General features: G+C 36.0%; 1 protein-coding gene across 4 annotated transcripts in view; it reads left to right on the forward strand.

The window, feature by feature from the left end:
- The window catches only part of Ralgapb (Ral GTPase activating protein non-catalytic subunit beta), a 106,502-nt gene that overhangs the window by 15,162 nt on the left and 69,906 nt on the right, over positions 1-21,434 (forward strand). For all 4 annotated transcript variants that reach the window (XM_076851839.1, XM_076851840.1, XM_076851841.1 and 1 more), the window contains exons 2-6: positions 1,097-1,312; positions 5,423-5,625; positions 10,512-10,675; positions 12,313-12,499; positions 15,402-15,533. In XM_076851839.1, the coding sequence (XP_076707954.1) occupies positions 1,127-1,312; positions 5,423-5,625; positions 10,512-10,675; positions 12,313-12,499; positions 15,402-15,533 (872 nt within the window). In that variant the 5' untranslated portion in view covers positions 1,097-1,126. The remainder of the gene's footprint in view (positions 1-1,096; positions 1,313-5,422; positions 5,626-10,511; positions 10,676-12,312; positions 12,500-15,401; positions 15,534-21,434) is intronic.

A 21,434-nucleotide genomic window follows, 5' to 3' on the forward strand; every position in this document is an offset into this window, starting at 1 on the left:
TCTTTACTAAGCACTTCTCACTTACTATGGCAGTAGCCTTTGCAGTTTGAGATCCAACAGTAAGACTAATATGAATTTCTTTTTCTTTCACAATTTCATTGATAGACATGTCATTCTAATTATAGAGCTTAGTAACCTCAGCACAGGATTTTTTTCTCTTTTTCGGTCAAGAACTTTCCTTTTTTCACTCAAAGTGATCATTTCGTGGCTTACCTTTGGCATATCTGTGTTGCTAACACCACTACTCTTGCACTTTGGGACCATTTTTAGGTAAAATAGAGGTTACTTGAACATAAGCATTGTATACCATGACAATTAGATAATGGAGATGGCTTCTAAGTGACCAGTGGGACGGGTAACACATACAGTGTGGATATACTAGACAAATGGATGGTTCACAGCCCAAGCAGGATGGGCTGGGATGGCTCAAAATTTCATCATGCTACTCAGGGTACCATGGTTTCTGGAAATTTTCATTTAATATTTTTGGTACACAGTTGACTCTGGGTAACTGAAACTGGAAAGTGAAACCATGCATAAATGGGGACTGTGTTGCTCAAAACTGTTAACTAAAAAATCTGGGTCTGAGTGAAATCTTTTTGTCTCCTTTCCTCTTTAGAGTACTTCATTCTCCCCACCCCACCTTATGGAACCATCTTCATGTTGTAAGGATCCCAGAGCTGGTCATTTTATTCCCCTGCACAGTGGCCATTTTCTCTAGGGCTTCTGGGGGATTTTTTTTTAATATTTTATTTTTTAGTTTTTGGCAGACACAACATCTTTGTTTGTATGTGGTGCTGAGGATCGAACCCGGGGCCACATGCATGCCAGGCGAGCGCACTACCGCTTGAGCCACATCCCCAGCCCTTCTGAGGATTTTTTGGAGAAGTGCTCAGACAGCTGCTTCTCAGGGTTCTGCCTTCCTATTTCATCTTGAGGTCATTTTGTGATATTCCTAAACATTTAGATATTATTTTTTTCTGTTTTCTAGCTATTGTATGTTTATTGCCTTTTAAAACATCTTGTCACCTAGAGTAAATTTTTTACTAATTTGCAGTAGTATAATTTGACATGCATTTCTGTTTTGTCTTTTCAGGTGCCATTTGGTTAGTACTTTAGCGGCACGATGTACTCTGAGTGGAGGTCCCTGCATTTGGTGATTCAGAATGATCAGGGTCATACCAGTGTGCTGCACAGCTATCCAGAGAGCGTTGGGCGAGAGGTCGCAAATGCAGTAGTTCGTCCTCTTGGGCAGGCATTAGGCACCCCTTCAGTGACTGGTAGTGAGAGTTTGTTAAAAACTGACAAAGAAGTAAGTGTTGATTCATTTCCTTCTATTATGTGAAAATATAAATTTGCTACTGAAAAGTTTATTTAATGTTGATTTTTAAATGAAGTTCTGCCCAATGTTCTGTGACTTCTCAGTCTTGATCTCTTTGAGATTGAGGGGTGGGGTTTGGAGTTTGTAGAGATTATAAGGAATGGATTTTACCTTTGCATTACTGGGGCTTTCAGCTAGCCATGCCCAATTCTCCACTTGAGTTAAGGGCCCAAGACAGAGACTTGAATGTTAGATTCTTTCCCCTAATTTCTATTTCTGGGTGTTTTTGGAAGCCCTCATTCCTACCTCCAGATACCCCCTAACTAAAAGCCCATTTTACATCAAATTTTCAGGCTACATGTATGGCTGAATTTGAGCTCTTCCATCTTCTCAGTCCCTTTAAGAGTACCATAGAAACTGGGTGTGGTGGTGCCCACCTGTAATCCCAGAGACTCACGAGAGTGAGGCAGGAGGATTGCAAGTTCAAGGCCAGCCTCAGCAATTTAGCGAGACCCTATCTCTAGTAAGATATTTAGTGAGACCCTATCTCTAGTAATATAACCGAGTGATAAATCACCCCTAGGTTCAATTTCCAGGAACAAAAAAAAAAAAAAAGAGAGACGAGTGCTATAGAGCAGATGAGCTCTTCATGTTGTAAGCCCAAGTCATGCTTGCCATTTCTAAAGATAAGGGACTGTTGGAGTAGTTCACCTTGGAGCTTGTCCTCTGTTCTTGGGTGTAGGGGATTGGATTAACCTCAGTGGAAAGTGATAAAGGAGTCCCAAGAATGGGGCAATTCTGTAGGACCTTGCTAGTATGAGATTTAGCTAAGATGTACAATTAAAACTTTGTCTCCTTGAGGAAACTCATGCAACCTTCAGGCTTCAGGTGTACCAAACCCTTTACCAATTTCTTAGATCCTTTTTTCCTCTGTATTTTTTTGTTTTGTTTTTGGTACCAGGATTGAACCCAGGGGTGCTTAACCATTGAGCCACAGCCCTGACCCTTTTTTATATTTTATTCAGAGACAGAGTCTTACTGAGTTGAGAAGTACCTTGGTAATCTGCTCAGGCTGGCTTTGAACTTGTGATCATCCTATCTCAGCCTCTGGAGTTGCTGGGATTACAAGTGTGCACCACTGTACCTGGCACCTCCTTACTTTTTGATCTTTCATCGAGGACAGATTAGACTTAGACTTAGAGGCAGTTTGTTGATACTCTTTTTGGCCGTAGATCACTAAAGGGTGAAGTCCCTCAGTTAGAGGAGCATTTTTCTCTCACCAAAGGCTCCTAGACTTACCCCTTAGCACAGGCCCTGGCACACTCCTCTGGTTGTGGCTATGACCCCTTGCTACCTTCCCATGGGTAGATAGAGGCTCCCTAGTGTAGCCCTTGTTTATTCTCCTTTCCTACCCTCTAGAGGAGATGAGAGTAGTTCTTGAATACTGTATCTTCTAGAATTATACAATTCAACTACTGTGTGAAGATATTACCAAAGATGTTTTCTCCTTTTTCTTTTTATCTGATATTTAGTGACCTGCAACTTCCTTTAAGATCTCTTGTGTTTCTAAAACCTGACAAACCACTCCTAATTTGTCAGCCACTCCTAATTTGTCACAGCTTCACTGTGTTGCTGTAGACCTTAACATTTATTGCTGTTAAACCATGTATTTTCTACTTTGAGCCTTTGTAGTTTTTGAGTTTTAAACATGTTATACATGTACATATCTTTTCATATTTAATTTTAATTTTCGTTTTAAGTCTTTTCGAATCCTGAATTTCTGTCCAAACAGCTCGCCACTGTTTTTATCTTTATGATAGCTACAGATGATCAACATGTAATCTGTTGTTAAATTAAAATTTTGGGGCAGGGGCTGAGGTCATAGCTCAGTGGTAGAGCTCTTGCTTAGCATGTATAAGGCCCTGGGTTCCATCTCTAGTACTGAAGAAAAAAAAATCTTGGCAGGGCCTTTGGCATACCAGTGGATGGAACCTGTTTTTGAAATATCTTGGTATAGTAATCTATTGTGATTTTTCTTTTAATATCTTGACTAGTTGTACACCCAGGTATTTCATTATCTTATGGGATATATGTCTCTATCTTGTCATAAGGAAATTTCTTGCTAAAGCCTGGATACCCTGTGCCAGAGAAAGATATTAATTAATTAAGAATAGCTTCAAATTTCTAGTTAGAAGACCAGGATTCAAGTTTTTTTTTTAATATTTATTTTTTTAGTTAACACCTTTATTTCACGTGTTTATTTTTGTATGTGGTGCTGAGGATCGAACCCAGGGTCTTGCACGTATGAGGCGAGCACTTTACTGCTGAGCCACAACCCCAGCCCAGGGTTCAAGTTTTTAGCTTCACCATTTACCAAACAGTGATGGACTAAATTGCTTAAACTTGCTAAACTAAAGTTTTCTTTCCTCTCTCTCTTTTTTTTCCTTCTTTTTGGTACTGGGGGATTGAACCCTGGGGTGCTTTACCACTGAGCTATGTCCCCAGCCCTTTTCTTTCTTTTTTTTTTTTTAATATTTTGTTTTTTAGTTGTAGTTGGGCATAATACCTTTATTTTATTTTATTTTATGTAGTGCTGAGGATCGAATCCAGCACCACGCATGTGCTAGGTGAGCGCTCTACCACTGAGCCACAACCCCAGCCCCCACTTTTTCTTTTTTTATCCTGAGACAGGGTCTTGCTAAATTGCTGAGGGTCTCTCTAATTTGCTGAGGCTGGCCTGGAAGTTGCAGTTTTCCTGCCTTAGCCTCCTAGGTCAATGGGATTACCTGTGTACCTTAACTATGCCCCGTTTCAGTTTTCTTATGTGTAAACTGAGAACAATTACCCTCTCACACAGGGTTAATATGATAGTTAGATGATTTTTATGCAAGTGGTTTATAAATTGCAAGGACTATACAGTTGTTAGCTCACAGGAATCCTAATTAGTAAAGGAATGAAGCTTGTCTGGCATAACTTGATTTTTTTTTGAGCAGATTGGTTCTTAGTGATTATATTCCCTTTTTATAAGTGTTCACTGATCATCTACTTAAATTGGTCCCAGAATTTTGTTTGGTATTCCCTTAAATATTAAAGTCTGTAGGGTCTGGAATATAGTATCCTATTCTTTTCCGAATTGGGGTATTTCTCCTTTCTCAGAGCACTGCATCCACTCTTTATGACTGCAAACAATATTTTACCAGTCTCTTGGGCAATTTCAGCCCTTAGTATGTAATTCAGGGGGGTCAGGAGGCTGGGACTCCTGTAGTACAGCCAAGTGCCTTGTTAAGATCTTACCCTCAAAATGAATCCAGTTTTTGTGTGTAACTATAATGCTCCAATAAAAATGTTTAAAAAATATCTTACCCACCTCCAGTCCCTTGACACCTACCCATTTTAAGTATTGTTTTCTTTGGCAGAGAAGACAGTTGTAAAACAAGAGCCCTTTTCCTTCCTGTCATTTGCTCCTATTACTGTTGTATAATCTGGAGATGGAAGGAGATTGAATTTATGTATCTGATTTCATAAATGATACATATTCCTGTTGCAAATTAAATAGAGAAAAAAAATCTAAAATTTTCTATTTTTGTGCTTCCAGTATTTATGGAAAATTGAAATAACTTTATTTCACAGAGGGAACAGTAATAATGTCTAAAGGGTAAAAATAATTTATTTTCAGAGCCAGTTGCAGTGGTGGATTCCTGTAATCCCAGCGACTTGAGAGGCTGAGGCAGGAGGATTGTGAGTTCAAAGCCAGCCTCAGCAACTTATGGAGACCCTGTCTCTAAATAAAACATAAAAAGGGATGGAGATGTGGCTGAGTGGTTAAGTGCCCCTGTGTTCAATCTCCGGTACAAAAAAAAAAAAAAAAAAAATCTGAAATCCTTTGACTTGGGAAATGTTAATGTCTGACACATGAAAATTGTATTTCCAGAATAAATTTTATATATATATATATATATATATATATATATATATATATAGATAAGTATAATATCAATTTAGAGGTTTTTGGCAATAAAAAAGCTTATCATTTTAACTTAGTCTCCTGAGATATAGATAGGGATATGTAATAATTCTATATGGATATTTTCTTTTGTTTAGGTAAAATGGACCATGGAAGTAATTTGCTATGGACTGACCCTTCCACTGGATGGAGAGACTGTAAAATATTGTGTTGATGTGTATACAGACTGGATTATGGCTTTAGTGTTGCCGAAAGATTCTATTCCATTGCCAGTTATTAAAGAGCCTAATCTATATGTTCAAAGTATACTAAAACACCTACAAAATCTTTTTGTACCAAGGTAAGATATACCCGTCTATCTGGCTTATTATTTAGACCATAACAAAACATTCATAAATGTTACTTTATTATATATAGAAGCTGATTTCATCATTAGTTCTTTGACCATTGACTTATTCAGTTAAAGAGTATATTAATATGAATCAGAAAGATGGGCTTATATAATGTTTACCAGGAGTTATAAATAGTTGTGTGTTCATTTTAAAGGATTTTGGCTTTTCTTCTAAGATCTGATAGCTATTAAATATAGTGCTCAAAAAAACATACTTTTGCCTGACATAAGGCTTGTCTCCACTTGAGCTAAAGGCAACTAAGCCTTCTAACTTAAATGAATCTTCCCTGTGAGAAGATGAAGCTTAGAGAAAAAAAAGAAAGAAAGCTTGAAATTATTATAGCCAAATTTATGATGGGCCTAAAGACTACTCTTGAAAATTTGTTACTATTTTTTTCCTATTTTCTGAGGAAAAGGTCTTAAATATCAAAATGTAGAACATCTGCCTTGTTTGTGCTTACTTTTTTTTTTTCCTGATTGTGAAACTATTATGTCTGCTGGGGTTGAAGGTACAGCTTAGTGGTGAAGTGCTTGCTTAGCACATGCAAGGCCCTGGGTCCCATCCTTACTGCATGTGTGTGCTGCACACACACACACACATACAGTTATTATATATCCTTATAATAGATTCTGGGAAATAAAGAAAAGAATGGAGAAGAAAGCATTAGTTGCCTGCCTATTTATGAGTGTCTGTTTTCAGATATTGTTTTATGTCTGAAAGGGGCAGTGAGGTTTTTCTCCTTTTAGAAAAGTTCTAGTTGGGAGAACCAGAACTTTGGTCTGTCAGATGATGAAGGACTTTGAATCACTCAAAAACCAACTTTCTGAATTTTAACTTCCTAAATTTAGAATGAAATTTGCTTTGGAAAATCCAAATTAAAGAAGACAAGTCTTGGCTGTTTGTAGTCTTCCATCTTAATCTTCCAAGTCTCTGAGTGCACACTTCCAGAGACTTGGAAGACTAAGATGGGGAACTGCAAGTTCAAGACCAACCTCAACAACTTAGTGAGAGCCTCAGCAACTTATCAAGACCCTATCTCAAAATAAAATAAAATACAAAAGACTGGGCCTATACCACAATGGTAAGGAGCCCCTGGGTTCAATTCCTAGTACTCACCCCACCCTACCCCTGCAGGTACAAAACAAAACAAAAAAAAAACAAGTCTCCATTAAGGACTTTGGTAATAGATTCAGGTATAAACTTTACCTGTTAGGAAGTACAAGTTGTAATCTGGCCCTTAACTAGATTAGCTGCTGCTAATTCTGTGAGAACTGCTGTTTAGTCAGACTCATAAAGTAAACATTCATTTAAGACTCCTTAAAGATCTGTCCCATCATCATCTTCCCTTTGTCCTCTTCCTTTTCCTTCTATCACCTCTCTGTCCACATCTCACTTTTATTGCTTCATTTTAATTTCAGTCTTGCAATGAGAAGCCTTACCAGTTTCCAGCCCACCGGCTCACAGTAAACACACCCCCCTCTGAATTTGTAGGGTACTTCCTATATAACTCTTGTATCTCAGTGTTTTGTTGCTTATCCTTTAAAATGTGTTTCCTTTTCCCATCTAACCAGCTTGAGAGCAGAAACCGAGTTGTCTATATTTTGGGTTTTCTACTGTACCAGATGCAGTACTAGTACTATATTAGGTGTGTATCAAAAGCCTGTTTCTTGTATTTATTGACTACAAGTGGAAATAATAACAAGAAATGTCTCAAGAGTAATTAGCAAGTTGTAGGCAAGTAGATTCTTTTAAAATGTTATAGTTTTTAATCTTTTTTTCTTTTAAAAATATTTTTAGCAGTAGATGGACATAATAACTTTATTTATTTTTATGTGGTGCTGAGGATCAAACCCAGTGCCTCCCACTGCTAGGCAAGTGCTGTATCACTGAGCCACAACCCCAGCCTAGTTTTAATCTTTCTTATTATCCCAGAAGACCAATTTACTGAATTTTTTTCTTTGCGTATGGGATGATCTTATGAGTAGTATTGGTATTGTATCTCTTTCTTTGTACCTTTACCATTTCTCAGTGCTTAGTTACTTTGAACTGCTAGGAAAAAAATCAAAAAACAAAAACTAATGGTCTTTGAGTTAATTGGGCTTTGTGTTTACTTTTCTTTTTGAGAAACATGACTACTTTATTAATTGTTCTACTATTTGGTAATTGTTTTCTCCAAAGTATGTATGCATAAGATTAATCCATTCTGAAAAGGCACTGAACTGAGTTAGAGTTCTCCTGGCCAATAAAGTTATATGAAGATTAGTTGAATATTTTATAGTGTTAAATATTGGGAGTTATGATCTAATTTTGGAAGTGTCAGTTTTAAAAAATTCAGAGCAAATTTGTCGTTTTCCTTAATTGTTTTTACATAAACTGACTCTCAAAATATGGGAAACTGCCTTCACCATTTTGTTAGAAACCCAAGTCAGAGTAGATGTACCCTTTTCTCTTTTGCCCTTCAGTTTATTTGTTTGTTTTTCAAAATTAGTGAAAAGTAAGCCATCTTTAAAGTTGATGAGGGTTTTAATAGCTCAAATGTACTGTGTTTTAAGAAATGTAAGGATATTCTAAAGCAAAGGTCAGCAAACTTTTTTTTGTGTGTGTGAAGAGCTGGGTATTGATATCTTCAGCTTTGCAGGCCATGTGGTGTTGGAACTAGTCAACCCTGCTAGTGCAGCAGGAAAGCAGCCATAGACTACATAAACAAAGGAGCATGGCTCTGTTCCATTAGAACTTATGAAAGCACAGGGTAGGCCAAATTTAACCTATTGGCCATAGTTTAGTGGCTCCTGTTCTAAAATAGTTTTACTTAATACCACAAGTTACATTTAAGGATATTGGAGGAAAGAAAAATCTCTGGTGTTTAGACTTTCTGCTCACTTTTATATAAAGATTGTTTCTCCTAGCATTAGGAATTTGGATCCTGCTCCTGAATTTAGGCCTTTTTTGTGTGTATGGTGCTGGGGATTGAACCCAAATGTAGGCCTTTTGAATGAAACTAACATACAGAAGAGCATTTATTTCCTTTCCTGTTACTGGGAAGGTACCTGGAAATAGTGAATAAGCCTCAAGTACCAATGGAGGCATGCAGTATGTTATTGCTAGTTTGGAAGAGTTAGCCCCAGGACCACTATTGGTATTTTTATTTCTTATTGTGGGCTTCCTCTTCTATGACTAGGTAAGGTTTGGGCTATTATGTAATTTTGTTTTGTTTTGTTTTTGGTACTGGGGGTTGAACCCAGGGCTTCTTTACCACTAAACTTCATCCTAGCCCTTTTTATTTTTTATTTTGATTCAGGGTCTCACTAAATTGCCAAGGCTAGCCTTGAACTCAGCCTCGTGAGTCTGTGGGATTACAGGTGTGCACTGCCATGCCTGGCTTACTATGTAATATTTTGTTCTTCCTCAAGTAAGCCACTGCAACAAAGATGAACTTGAGCCTCATGAATTTAAATGGACTGGATTGACCTCCAGCTGAATGTGGGATATTTCCTTGCTTTTTTGAGCTCTTGGCCCTTCCTAGGTGATTGTCTTTTCATTTTGCTTTAGGTTTGTTTTTTTAAGAGAAAATTTAGTGGTGTCATTTGATTGCAATGTAACTCCAGGGTAAGTGTTTTCTGGGTAATGATCTGGAATCTGGGATTCTCTATTCTATTGTAACTCCAGGGTAGGTGACCAGTTTTCTGGGTAATGATCTGGAATCTGGGATTCTCTATTCTATTGTTGAGGAAGGAAAGGAGCACTCTTTCCCCCGCCCTTTGGGGAATTTCTTGAGGAGGCTTTGAAATTCCCTACCCTGAATCAGACATATTTCTGTCAGTTCTTTGTGACAAATCACAATATACAGAAACTTGGTTTCAGGGTTTTTGTTATTGTTGTTGTTGTTGTTGTTTTAAAGTAATATTGTAGATTCTGTCTTGGAATTGAAATGAGAAATCTGGAGGTCAGCTCACTATTTGCTTATATAGTGGTTTCTCTCCTATTCTCAAAATTTTCAGGTGATCCACCTTGGGAAATGGGGTGAGGGACTGGGATTAGGAATTTTTTTTTTTTTTTTTTTTTTTGTGGTGGTGGGATCAAACCCAGGGCCTTGTGCATGTAAGGCAAGCATTTTGCCAACTGAAGTATATCCCTAGCCCCCTGGGGTTTGGACTTTTATCTTCCTCTTTAATCCCAGACACAATAATTTATTTTATAGATTGACCCCCTTCCCTTGAAAAAATATAATCATGCAGACCAAGGAGAATTTTAAAACTGTTATTCTTTGGAGCTCCCATCATTGTTATTAAAGCAGGTACTCATCTTTGAGGCAATGCTTACGTACCCCACCAATTTTGGACATTCCAATGGACCTCCCAGGCTCTTCCCTAGCAGACATTAGTATTAGTGAGCACTGTAAATCACATGCAGAATCCTTGTGATTGTGTGTGTATTTTTTTTTTTTTTTTTAAAGCACAAGGGCCTTTGTGCTTTGGTTAAGCAGCAAGAGTTGCTGTAGGTATTTACTTATTTAGTAAAAACTTAATTGAGTGTTGCTTTTATGTACCAGGCACATTTTAGACATAGAGAATCCAGACGTAAGGTTTGCATTCTAGTATTCCCCTTTCTCTTGGAAGCTTTCTAAGTTCTCAGGGAGTGGAAGGTTGTGATCCCAGAGTACTAACTGTGTAATATAAATGAATTAGCTTTAAACCAAGGAGGGTATGCCTAGCACTGTCTGCTGATACTCTCAGGGAGTCTCATTGGACTAGCTTGCTGTGTCTGTAAGCTGCCTATCCTTCAGCTATTGCTGTCTCTTCCAGGCTTGTCAGTGATGTCTGTCTGTCTTCTTCAGACAGGAACATGGCTCCAGTCAGACCCGACTATGCTTACAGGTCCTGAGAGCCATTCAGAAACTGGCCCGTGAGTCATCCATAATGGCCCGAGAAACCTGGGAAGTCTTACTATTGTTTCTTCTGCAGATCAATGACATACTTCTGGCCCCACCAACTGTTCAAGGTTTGTTTTTTTTTTTTTTTCTCATTTATTTATGAGCTCCAAATATCGTTCACATTTAAACTCAATAAGTGATAGACTCATTGGGGATTAAAATTTTGGCATGACAGTTAGCAAACAATGATTTACTATTCTTAGAAAGGAAACCTTCAAAGGCATAGTATGGCTAATGAAAGTTACTTTTACCTTCAGTGATAATTTTGTTCATATAGGAAAGAACTCAATGAATTTTGCACATTTGGGAAGGCTAGGACAGTAACTATTATTAGTGTGTTAGAACAAAGCTTATATAGGAAACAATGAACTAATTAAATTAAAGCTTATAGATAATTAACTGATGGCATAGTAGTTATGAAAGTCAACTCTGAAAACTTCACAGTGACAGAAGATATTTTGTTCAGCGAATGAAACTTCTAGAGTCTTAAGTGTTTTATATGAAAGTGTGACAGTATGCCATTCGTTAGTTAGCCATTAAAAAAACCTCTGGTTTTATAAAACTTTGGAGTGCTTTTCAGAAGCCCTGCTTTGTAGGTTAAAGACAGCGTACACAAACTATAAGTTCATGTTCTAGTTCCAGGCCTTTGTATCTTATTTATCTGTGTACTTTCCTTACTAATGTGCACAAATATGCCTTTGTTGTCATATAGATGTAGGGTCTAGGGAACCATCTAAAAGAAATCATGGAATTTTAATGTGGGAAGGGATCCCAGTATAGGAATACTCTGTCTGGTGTGGACAGTGGTGTCCAGTCATTGATTTATTAGCTCTCTGCTATTCACTCTCCATGCTTTTGATCTCAGCAGCATGAGGCATACAATTCATCTCCTTCTGGGTTCTTTGTTCTTGGAACTTTGGTTTTGTTCTTTTGAAATATGCATCTTTATTATTTCCTATACTAGTACCAACTTTGTCATTTGGAGCTATGCAGAGTAAAGTCTACCATGGTTGTTCTGTTTGATTTCAGGGCTCAGAACAGAAAAACAGCTCTGTTTTCATGGTTAAGGTTCTGTACTATCCAGTCCCGGTCGTTTTGCTTCTTCTTTGTCTCTTTCTCCCTTAAAGGGTAGCTTTCAGACACCTGGGAACATCATATGGCAGTCTTTGGAGTTAGGAAGACCCGTGTATTTGTTTTGATTCCTTTTCTTATTGGCTGCATGAGCTTGGACAAATTACTTAAACTTCCTGAACCCAAGTTTTCTCATCTTCAAAAATGGGTATGGTTAATAATTGGTAATAGGTATTATGAATACTTATTCTACAGAAATAATTTGAGGATTTTGTCAGGTCTTGAGTATGGATTACTTGGCACAGAAATTAACTTCTAGTACTCACTGTAAGCACTCATTCTTTCCATTCTCCTTTGTGTGCCTATATCTCTTTTGCTGGAAGATTAAGATCTTCAGTAAAAACTAGCAGGGCAATTTTGGAAACTCTTCAGAGTAATTTGTTGGTGTTATCTATGATTTTCTTTATAGGAGCTCCCAATAGTTACTTCTATAAAATAGAGAAAATTAAATAGTTATTTGTAAGTTAATACTTAACATTGTAGTTATTTTAGATTAGTCTTCCCAAATCCATCAATTAAATATTTTGCTGTAAAAATAAGTGTGCCAAAGATATGTTCTCTTTTTGTTGGTCAGGTGGCATTGCTGAGAATCTAGCAGAGAAGTTGATTGGTGTTCTCTTTGAAGTTTGGTTACTAGCTTGTACTCGGTGTTTTCCAACACCTCCTTATTGGAAAACAGCCAAAGAGATGGTGGCTAATTGGAGGCACCACCCAGCAGTGGTGGAGCAGTGGAGCAAGGTCATCTGTGCACTGACTTCCAGGTATGTCACTGTCTTCCTTCATCTGTCTATCCTTCTCCTTGCTTCTGCACCTTTCTGGGGTATACTTTAAAAGTCTAGATCTGTTATCATTGTGCTTTAGATATAAAATTGAGCTGATTTAAAAAACATGTATCAGTTTGGCTAGTGCACATCTATTCTAAGAAATTAGAATAATCAAGTATTTTTGAGAACCAGATAAATTCTGAACCCATTTGTTCCCCTCTCCTCATCAGTCACATGCTTTATGTTTTTTGGGTACTGGGTATTGAACCCAAGGGTACTTTACCACTGAGCTACATCCCCAGCCCTTTTTATTTTTTATTTTGAAACAGAGTCTTCGTAAGTTGCTTAGGGTCTTACTGAGTTGCTAAGGCTGATCTTGATCTTTTGTGATCTTTCTGCCTCGCCTCTTGACCAAATTGTCGTCTTAAGTCTGATTATTAAAATATGCATGGTCATAATTTTAAAGGAAAAAAACTATAGAAAAACATGACAGAAGGTTTTACCAGAAATTCTACTAAGTATAAATACATATGTATATATTTTTATGTTGTTTTACAGAAATGGGACCAAACTACATGCTTCTTTGTAACCAAAGTAGACAGTGTTTTTATGATAATAATTTTGCCTTTCTACATTTTTATATATGTTACTCTCACTATTCTGTGAGCAAACTGTTTTCATTTTTTCAGACTTGTTTTTTTTTTAATTTCAACTGTACATATTTTAACACATAACTCTAGAAGATGAGGGTTCTTTCAAAAGCATAACTACAATAACATTATCATACCTTAAAAGGTTGACTGTTCTTTAAAATCAGCTAGCCATTGTTCCAGTTTTGTTGTATTTTTTCTTTTTACAGTCAATTTCATTGAATTAGAACACAAAATTCAGACATTGCATTTAGTTGACATATGTTTATTAAATTTTAAACTACAGGTTTCCATTTATTTTTATTTCTTTGCAATTTTTTATTCTTATTTTATATTATGAGGGATTGAACCCAGATGAGTTTTACCCCTGGTCTATATCCCCAGCCCTTTTAATTTTTATTTTAAGACAGGTTCTGCTAAGTTGCTGAGACTTGCCTCAAACTTGAGATTTTCCTGCCTCAGCCTTCTGAGTCGCCGGTATTACAGGGATGCACCAGCACACCTGGCTCTTTGCAGTTTTCTTAATTAAAGAAACTGGATTGTTTGTCTTATTTACTGTTTCACATTCTAGATTTTTCCAGTTATGTTGTCATCATGTTAATTAACATGCTTCACTTCTCCTGTATTTCTTGTATACTGGTAAATCTAGAGACTTGATCTGATTTATTTTGATGGGGGCAAGAGGTGGGAACAGATTACTTTGTAGGTGTGTTAAGAATCAGAAGGCAGACTGGTCTTTCTTTGAGTTAATTAAACATTATAACTTAAAGATGGTGGAATGAGATGGACATCATTATCCTAGGTACATGTATGACTGCACATATGGTGTGATCTATATTGTGTACAACCAGAGAAATGAAAAGTTGTGCTGCAGTTATGTACAATGAATCAAAATGCATTCTGCTGTCATATATACCTAATTTAAAAAAAAAACACACAAAAAATTATATCTTTATCATTGTTTAAACCAAAAGATGAAGTTTTGGAATATTCTGTAGATTCTGGTATATCATGGTAAATGTCAATATTGTAAATCTGCATTTAAATAATACTTTTGTTTATAAAAGCAATATATGCTTATGATAGAAAATTTATAAAATGTAGGGGGAAATATCATTTAAAGTTTATCATATTCTAAACAATATTACTATTTTAATGTATTTAAAAAAAATTCAGTGTTATTCTTTAGTATTGTTATCTACTTTTTTCATTTGATGTTGGATTCTTTTCACTTTAATTACATGTACTTTTTTATTCTTAAATAATTCTTGAGATTGCATTTTAATGGTTTTATAGTTTTCCATCATATAATTGGAATTATAATTAATGTAATAATTCCTTTTTTTGGAAAAGTGTGTTCCATTATTTTATTTTAGAAATATTATTGATGTGAATACTTTATATAGTTTTCATGTGTGTTCTGATTATTTTATTAATAATTATTAATATTATTCTAGATATAGAATAATGGAGTCAAAGGGCTTTGAAAAGTTTTAATATATTTAGAATTTTACTATTTTACTATTAAATTAAATAACTGAGTTGTTGAATTGAGTGACTTTGATGGTATACATTATAAAAGTTTATCATATTCTAAACTTCTAAATAATGAGATTCTAAACTTCTTGTAAAGTTGTTAATATGAATTATGGCTTAATTGTAGTGAAGAATTTACAGTGAGATGGATATTTCAAAAATAAAATAATTTGTACTATAATTTGCCTTATATAATTAACACTATTATAAATTATAAATGTAATTACACACTATATTAATAACTACGTAATTTATTACTTATAAGTGATATATAATGTAATTAGTAACAAATTAATAATTTTAAAAAGTATGTGGTTTTTGGTACTGGGGATTAAACCCAGGGTACTTTACCACTGCTGCCCTCTACCCAGGGCAAAATCCCTATCCCTTTTTATTTTGAGACAGGGTCTCACTAGATTGCAGACCTTGAACTTGCTATACTCCTGCCTCAGCCTCCCAAGAAGCTGGAATTATAGGTGTGCGCCACCACATTTGGCAATTTGAACATTTAAAATAAAAGTTTAAAAATCTTTTTAAAAACTGGAAATCCCTTCCAGTGTGTCTGTTTTGTAAACGAGAGTTTTCATATATATTGTTCAGTTAGATAAAGTACATGTTTTGTTTATTTTCTCATCATATTCCCATGCTTGAATATATTTTTCATTCTGTAAAAAAATGGACTTAGTGAAGTGGATTTTTTTTTAATTTTCTAGATTGCTACGCTTTACATATGGTCCTTCATTTCCTCCATTTAAAATTCCTGATGAAGATGCTAGTCTGATCCCTCCAGAAATGGATAATGAGTGTGTTGCCCAGACATGGTTTCGATTTTTACATATGTTAAGGTATTGTTATTTTGTTATTTCATGTGTTCTTTACCCAGTAAATGTCATAGGGTAGGAACCTGTTCTCTCTCTCTCTCTCTTTTTTTAAACATTTTAGTTGTAGATGGACACAATACCTTTATTTTATTCATTTATTTTTATGTGTGTGGTGCTAAGGATGGAACCCAGTGCCTCACATTTGTTTGGCAAGTGCTCTACCACAGAGGTACAACCCTGCCCTGTCATCACTCTTGCTGGAGTTCAGAATGTGAATGATAAGTGCAGTCCATCAAATGGAGCCAGATTGTTCATTAAGCACATCTATAGCTTATGCCTCCTGCTCTTTCCATCCGGGCTTTTGGTTTGCACTCTAGGAACTTGTTCCTTGTGGTAACTGTAGCACCTGTTCTTTTGCCTATTGCTATAGCCTGGATGAGATATATTTCCCAGGACTTCGGTCACGTTCTGTAGGGACTGGAGACTCCCTTACTCCTTTCTCAAACCAGCACTGACTAGTAAGTCTGGCTCTGAGTGCCTTCATCTAGTAACCTTGTTTAAATAACACTGAGAATATTTTTTTGTTGTTGTTTATTCACTAAGAAATATGGTTTAAACATTCACAGAAGACTATACCCCTACTTCTTGCTTTTCCTTTCTCTATTAAATCTCCAGTTTAGTTCCATCATTTCCTCCCTATCCCTCTTCTACCCTCATCCATGTGTTCTGTGGAACTTTTACTGCATTATAAACTATCTAATTCTTAACTCATCTGGTCCCTTGTCATGGAAGTGGAGAACCTATAGAAACTTAGATTGAGGAATAAATATACCACTTGTGGTAACTTTGAAATAATTATTATGTCTTCAGAGGTCTGGTTTTAGAAATAAGTGAATGATTAGTGTTTGAAATAAATATGTATATATTTCCATTTATATATGAGAGTGTATGTAAAGGATTTATAAACTCAAAATTATGATTGCCAACCTGTTTTAATGTATCTGGATTAATTTTGTTGAAATATTCACAGAATTGAAAACTGGAATTTTTTAACTTTTTTTTCTGCATTTCCTCTTTCTAGATTGAGCATCTTCATTTTTATACAGATTTTATACCCTTTTACTAAGTAGGAATGTGAACCATTTTTCTGTCATTTCTTTCTGGTTTGAGGTTATCATTTATGTTTTTTAGTTTGGTTTTGAATGTCTTTCCTTTCGTCATTTCTGTCTCCTTTAAAATTAACATTTTCTGTGTTGTTGTTCTTTTTTTTGGTACCAGGGGTTGAACTCACAGACACTTGACCCCTGAGCCACATCTTCAGCGCTGTTTTGTATTTTATTTACAGACAGGATCTCACTGAGTTGCTTAGCGCCTTGCTTTTGCTGAGCCTGGCTTTGAACTCTCAGTCCTCCTGCCTCAGCCTCCTAAGCCACTGTGTTCTGTGTTCTTTTATCAGACAGATAATCTACTATAATTTCTTCTAATTTTGGTTCCTTTGTAACCCTAGTTCCTTTTTATACACTTGCATCAGTCTGTAGGTCGCATATTATTCCATTAATCATTTATTCTAATACCAGATTCATACTTTGGATTATTTTAACTTCATAATTTTTCCTGTTATTTAGTAGGCCTAATATATTTTTCTTTTTTCCCTTTTCATAATTTTTTTGTATTCCTTCTTATTTAACATTTCAGGTGCATTTTAGAGTCCATTTATCAAATTACAAAATATGATAGGCCTTCTGTATCTGTGGGTTTCATCTTTATGGGCTCAACTAGTCAGGGATTAAAATTATTTGAAAAAAAATGTGTCTGTACTGAAAACCTGTAGATTTTTTTCCTTGTCATTATTTCCTTAACAATATAGTATAACAACCAATTACAAAGTGTTCATGTTGTATTAGGTATTATAAGTAATCTAGAGATGATTTAAAGTATATAGGAGGATATATGTAGGTTATCGGCAATTACTATGCATTTTATATATGAGACTTGAGCAACCAAATGTTTTGGTATCTATATGGGGTCCTGGAACCAATCCCCCATAGATAACAAGGGACTGGACAAGAAAACAGAAAAAACACAGCTGTTTGTGATTTGGATTGTGTATTATTAGGATAAGGAAAATGTTCTGCTTTAGCAAATGAGCCTGCAATTTTTTCATATGGTTTTGGGGTAGGATGGAGGGCTTTGCTCACATAGTTATTCAGGGACCTGGCCTGGCAGAAAATTGTGTGGGAGGCTTTTATGAGCTAGGCCTTAAAGTGATACGAATCACTGCTACTTCTATAGCACTGGCCGGAACTCAGACACATACCACACTTAATTGTAAGAGAACATAGGAGGAAAGGGGAAAGTGGTGGATCACTAACCAGGTTGTGCCCCAAACGAAAATTGTATTAATTCTTTATTTACATTTAGGAAAAGCTGTTATCCTCCCTTCACCCCCAGGACTGGAGAATAAACCAAGTAGCATTCTACCATTGAACAACATCCCCAGTCCTTTTATTTTTTTTATTTTGAAACAGGGTCTAACTAAGTTGACAAGGCTAGCTCAAACTTGTGATCCTCCTACGTTTGTCTCCTAAGTAGTAGAGGCTAGTGACACCACACCTGGCTTAATACTTTCTTATGTTCAGCCTGCCTTTCTAAGAGCATGCATTTTTCTATTTTAGAATCCTTCTGTGTGTATGTGCATGCATGCATGTGTCCTGGGTATTTAACCTAGGGCTTTGCTCATGCACTCTACCACTGAGCTACTGCATCCCTGGCCTCTTTTTAGAATCTTACATATCTATCTTTCTTTTCTTTCTTTCTTTTCTTCTTCTTCTTCTTCTTTTTTTTTTTTTTAATAGTACTGGGGAATGAACTCTACCACTGATTACCTCCTCAGCCATTTTAATTTTTTCATCTTGAAACAGGGTCTTGCCAAGTTGCTGAGTTTGGCTTCAAACTTGTGATTCTCTTACTTCAGCCTCCTGAGTCACTGGAATGTAGACTTTCACTACCACGCTTGGCTAAAATTTTACATATCTTACAGAGGTGTTTTGTAGTTTTCTTCACAATGGTTTACATATTTCCTTTGTCATTATTCATAGGTATTTATTGCTGACGTGAAAAGCTAACTTTTTATGCTATTATACCTTCTAGATGGCTATTGCTGTGTAAAGAATCTTTTTTATGTAATTCTATTTTTGTTTAATATTTATGAACATTTAAAAGAATTAATTTCACTGATTGTTTTGAAATTTCTAAATAAAAGGGACACATATCTGCGAATAAGTGTGTTTTCTAGTAAATTATCCTTGAGTATATGATGAATTAGAAGTGCTTTAGATGCAGTAAGACCTGGATTTGAGTTCAATTTTTTTTTTGTAGGTGGACACAGTATCTTTATTTATTTATTTTTAGATGGTGCTGAGGATCGAACCCAGTGCTTCACACGTGCTAGGCAGGCATTCTACCACTGAGCCACAACCACAACCCAGTGCCTTTTTAACCCATAAAATGAGGATAATCTTAGTACCCATAGTGTTTTAAGAATTGAGGAAGAAAAAGTATGCAAATAGTATAACACCTAGTAACATGGCAGGTGCTTAAACAGTTGCTATTGTAATTTATTCTGTATATTTTTTTCATATATTTTTCAGAACTTCTAGAATACTGTTGAGCTGGGAGTGGTGGCATACATATGTAATCCCAACAGCTTGGGAGGTTGAGACAGGAGGATTGCAAGTTCAAAGCCAGCCTCAGCAATTTAGTGAGGCTGTAAGCAACTTAGATCCTATCTCAAAATAAACAAACAAAAAAAGGACTAGAGATATAACTTAGTGGTAAAGTGCCCCTGGGTTAAATCCCTAGTACTTAAAATATAAAATAGAATACTGTTGAATTAAGATGTTGCTGTTTTGATACCTTCTTTTGTTCCAGTTTTCACTGGAATGCCTCTAATACATAGAATTTTGAATAGAGTGTTGGTTGTTGATATTAGATGATTTTTTTAATCCCCTGGTATCCTGTGCATTTAAAAAATTTAAAAATAAATAAATTCAGGAATAGCATTGTTTTTCAAATCATATTTTGGGGTCCATTTAAGCAGTTTCTCTTCTTTGATCTATTGACATGATGTATCATATTAATTAATTTTCCAATGTTGAGCCATCCATCCTTCGTTCTGAGAGGACAGTTCTTGATTATGGCATGCTTTTATTTTAATGTCCTTCTGAATTGTCTCTAGTTCTATTTTTGATTAATCTATATTTTGGTAACTAAAAAAATAGAAAAATCTCTCTCTTATGTTCAGTTGTGTGAAAGTTATATACGTTCTTTAAGAATTTGAAATAAATGACCAGCGAAACTCTAATCCTGGAATCTTTTCTTACAGAGAATTCTTTGGCATTCTTTTTTCATTTCTTCATTCTTAATTGATCTCTCAGCCTTTATCTTTCTGCTTGATATTGTGTCAAATTATTTTTATTGATTAGGCTATACTGGCTTTAGGTTTCATCTGGATAGATGCCTTTTGGATAAATTTTTACCTCCCTGCTTAAATGAGTTGTGGGTAGGCGGGAAGTAGATCTGTGAGGATTACTCAGAAGTGGCTTGTCTGGTCATTTGCAAATTTCCTAGAAAGAGGGTTAATTTTGTCTAGTATGATAATGTTTTACTTTTTCCAGAAAGTAAACCAAGCAAACAAAAATGTTTTCCATTGATTTTGCTAGTACTATTCTCAAATGCTTGTTCTTTGACTTGTTTGTACATGATCACCTGCCCTTCAGGACCTACCTGGAAATTTTGTTTCAGTAAATTTAGGTGGAATCTGGGTTTTTTTTTTTTTTTTTTTTTTAACAAGTTTCCCAAATGTGTCAAGTACACTGTACATTGGTAACTGCAGGAATGCAGTTTCTGTTATGTCTTCCATATCTCTGTTACCCATTTTATTTATTTTCATTTTATTTATTTTCTTGAATTTGAGTCCAAATAAAATCATTTCTGGCTTACATATGAAAGAGCTTGTATAAACCTTTCCTCTTCCCAGTTTTCAGTATCTAATAGACCTGAATATAGCAGAGCTATACTGGACTTGAGGTATAGTCCACTCTAATTGTTTCTGAACAGATGAACTACAAGCCCCAGCAGGGAGTGCTGCTAGAGACTTCTTACCTCCTCTACCTGTCATGAAGGACTGTGGTCTTGTGGATACAGTATGCTAGCATTAGAAGCCCATTTTCCATGTACATATGTTCCCCTTCCCCCTTAGAGTTACTTGAAGTTAAGAGTCTTTTTTGTGGGGCAGGTGAGTACCAAAACTCAGGGGCACTTGACTACTGATTTACATTCCCAGCCCTATTTTGTATTTTAGTTAGAGACAGTGTCTCACTGAGTTGCTTAGCACCTCACTTTATCTGAGACTAGCTTTGAACTCACAATCCTCCTGACTCAGCCTCCTGAGCTGCTGGAATTACAAGCCAGATGTATGACACCATATGTGCTAGGCAAGCACTTCACCACTGAGCTACAACCCCAGTCGCCCAGAAGGACTTTTTAATCAACAGCTAGGTAGAACATTTCAGATGGAAATCTAAATTTGCTTTTGTTTTTGTTACCAGGGGTTGAGCCCAAGAGTACTTAACCGCTGAGCTCCATTCCCCAGTCCTTTTTTGTATTTTATTTAGAGATAGGGTTTTGCTGAGTTGCTTAGGGCTTTGCTAAGTTGCTTTACACATGCTAGGCTGGCTTTGAACTTGTGATCCTCCTGCCTCAGCCTCCCAAACGGCTGGGATTATAGGTATGCATCACCATGCCTGGCTTATCTATCTATCTATCTATCTATCTATTTATTTATTTGTCCTTGGATATTTTTTTATTATATGAGGTGCCGAGTATCAAACCCAGTGCCTCACACATGCTAGGCAAGCACTCTAC

This window comes from Callospermophilus lateralis, chromosome 3 (assembly GCF_048772815.1).
Source record: "Callospermophilus lateralis isolate mCalLat2 chromosome 3, mCalLat2.hap1, whole genome shotgun sequence".
Classification (NCBI taxonomy): Eukaryota; Metazoa; Chordata; class Mammalia; order Rodentia; family Sciuridae; genus Callospermophilus; species Callospermophilus lateralis.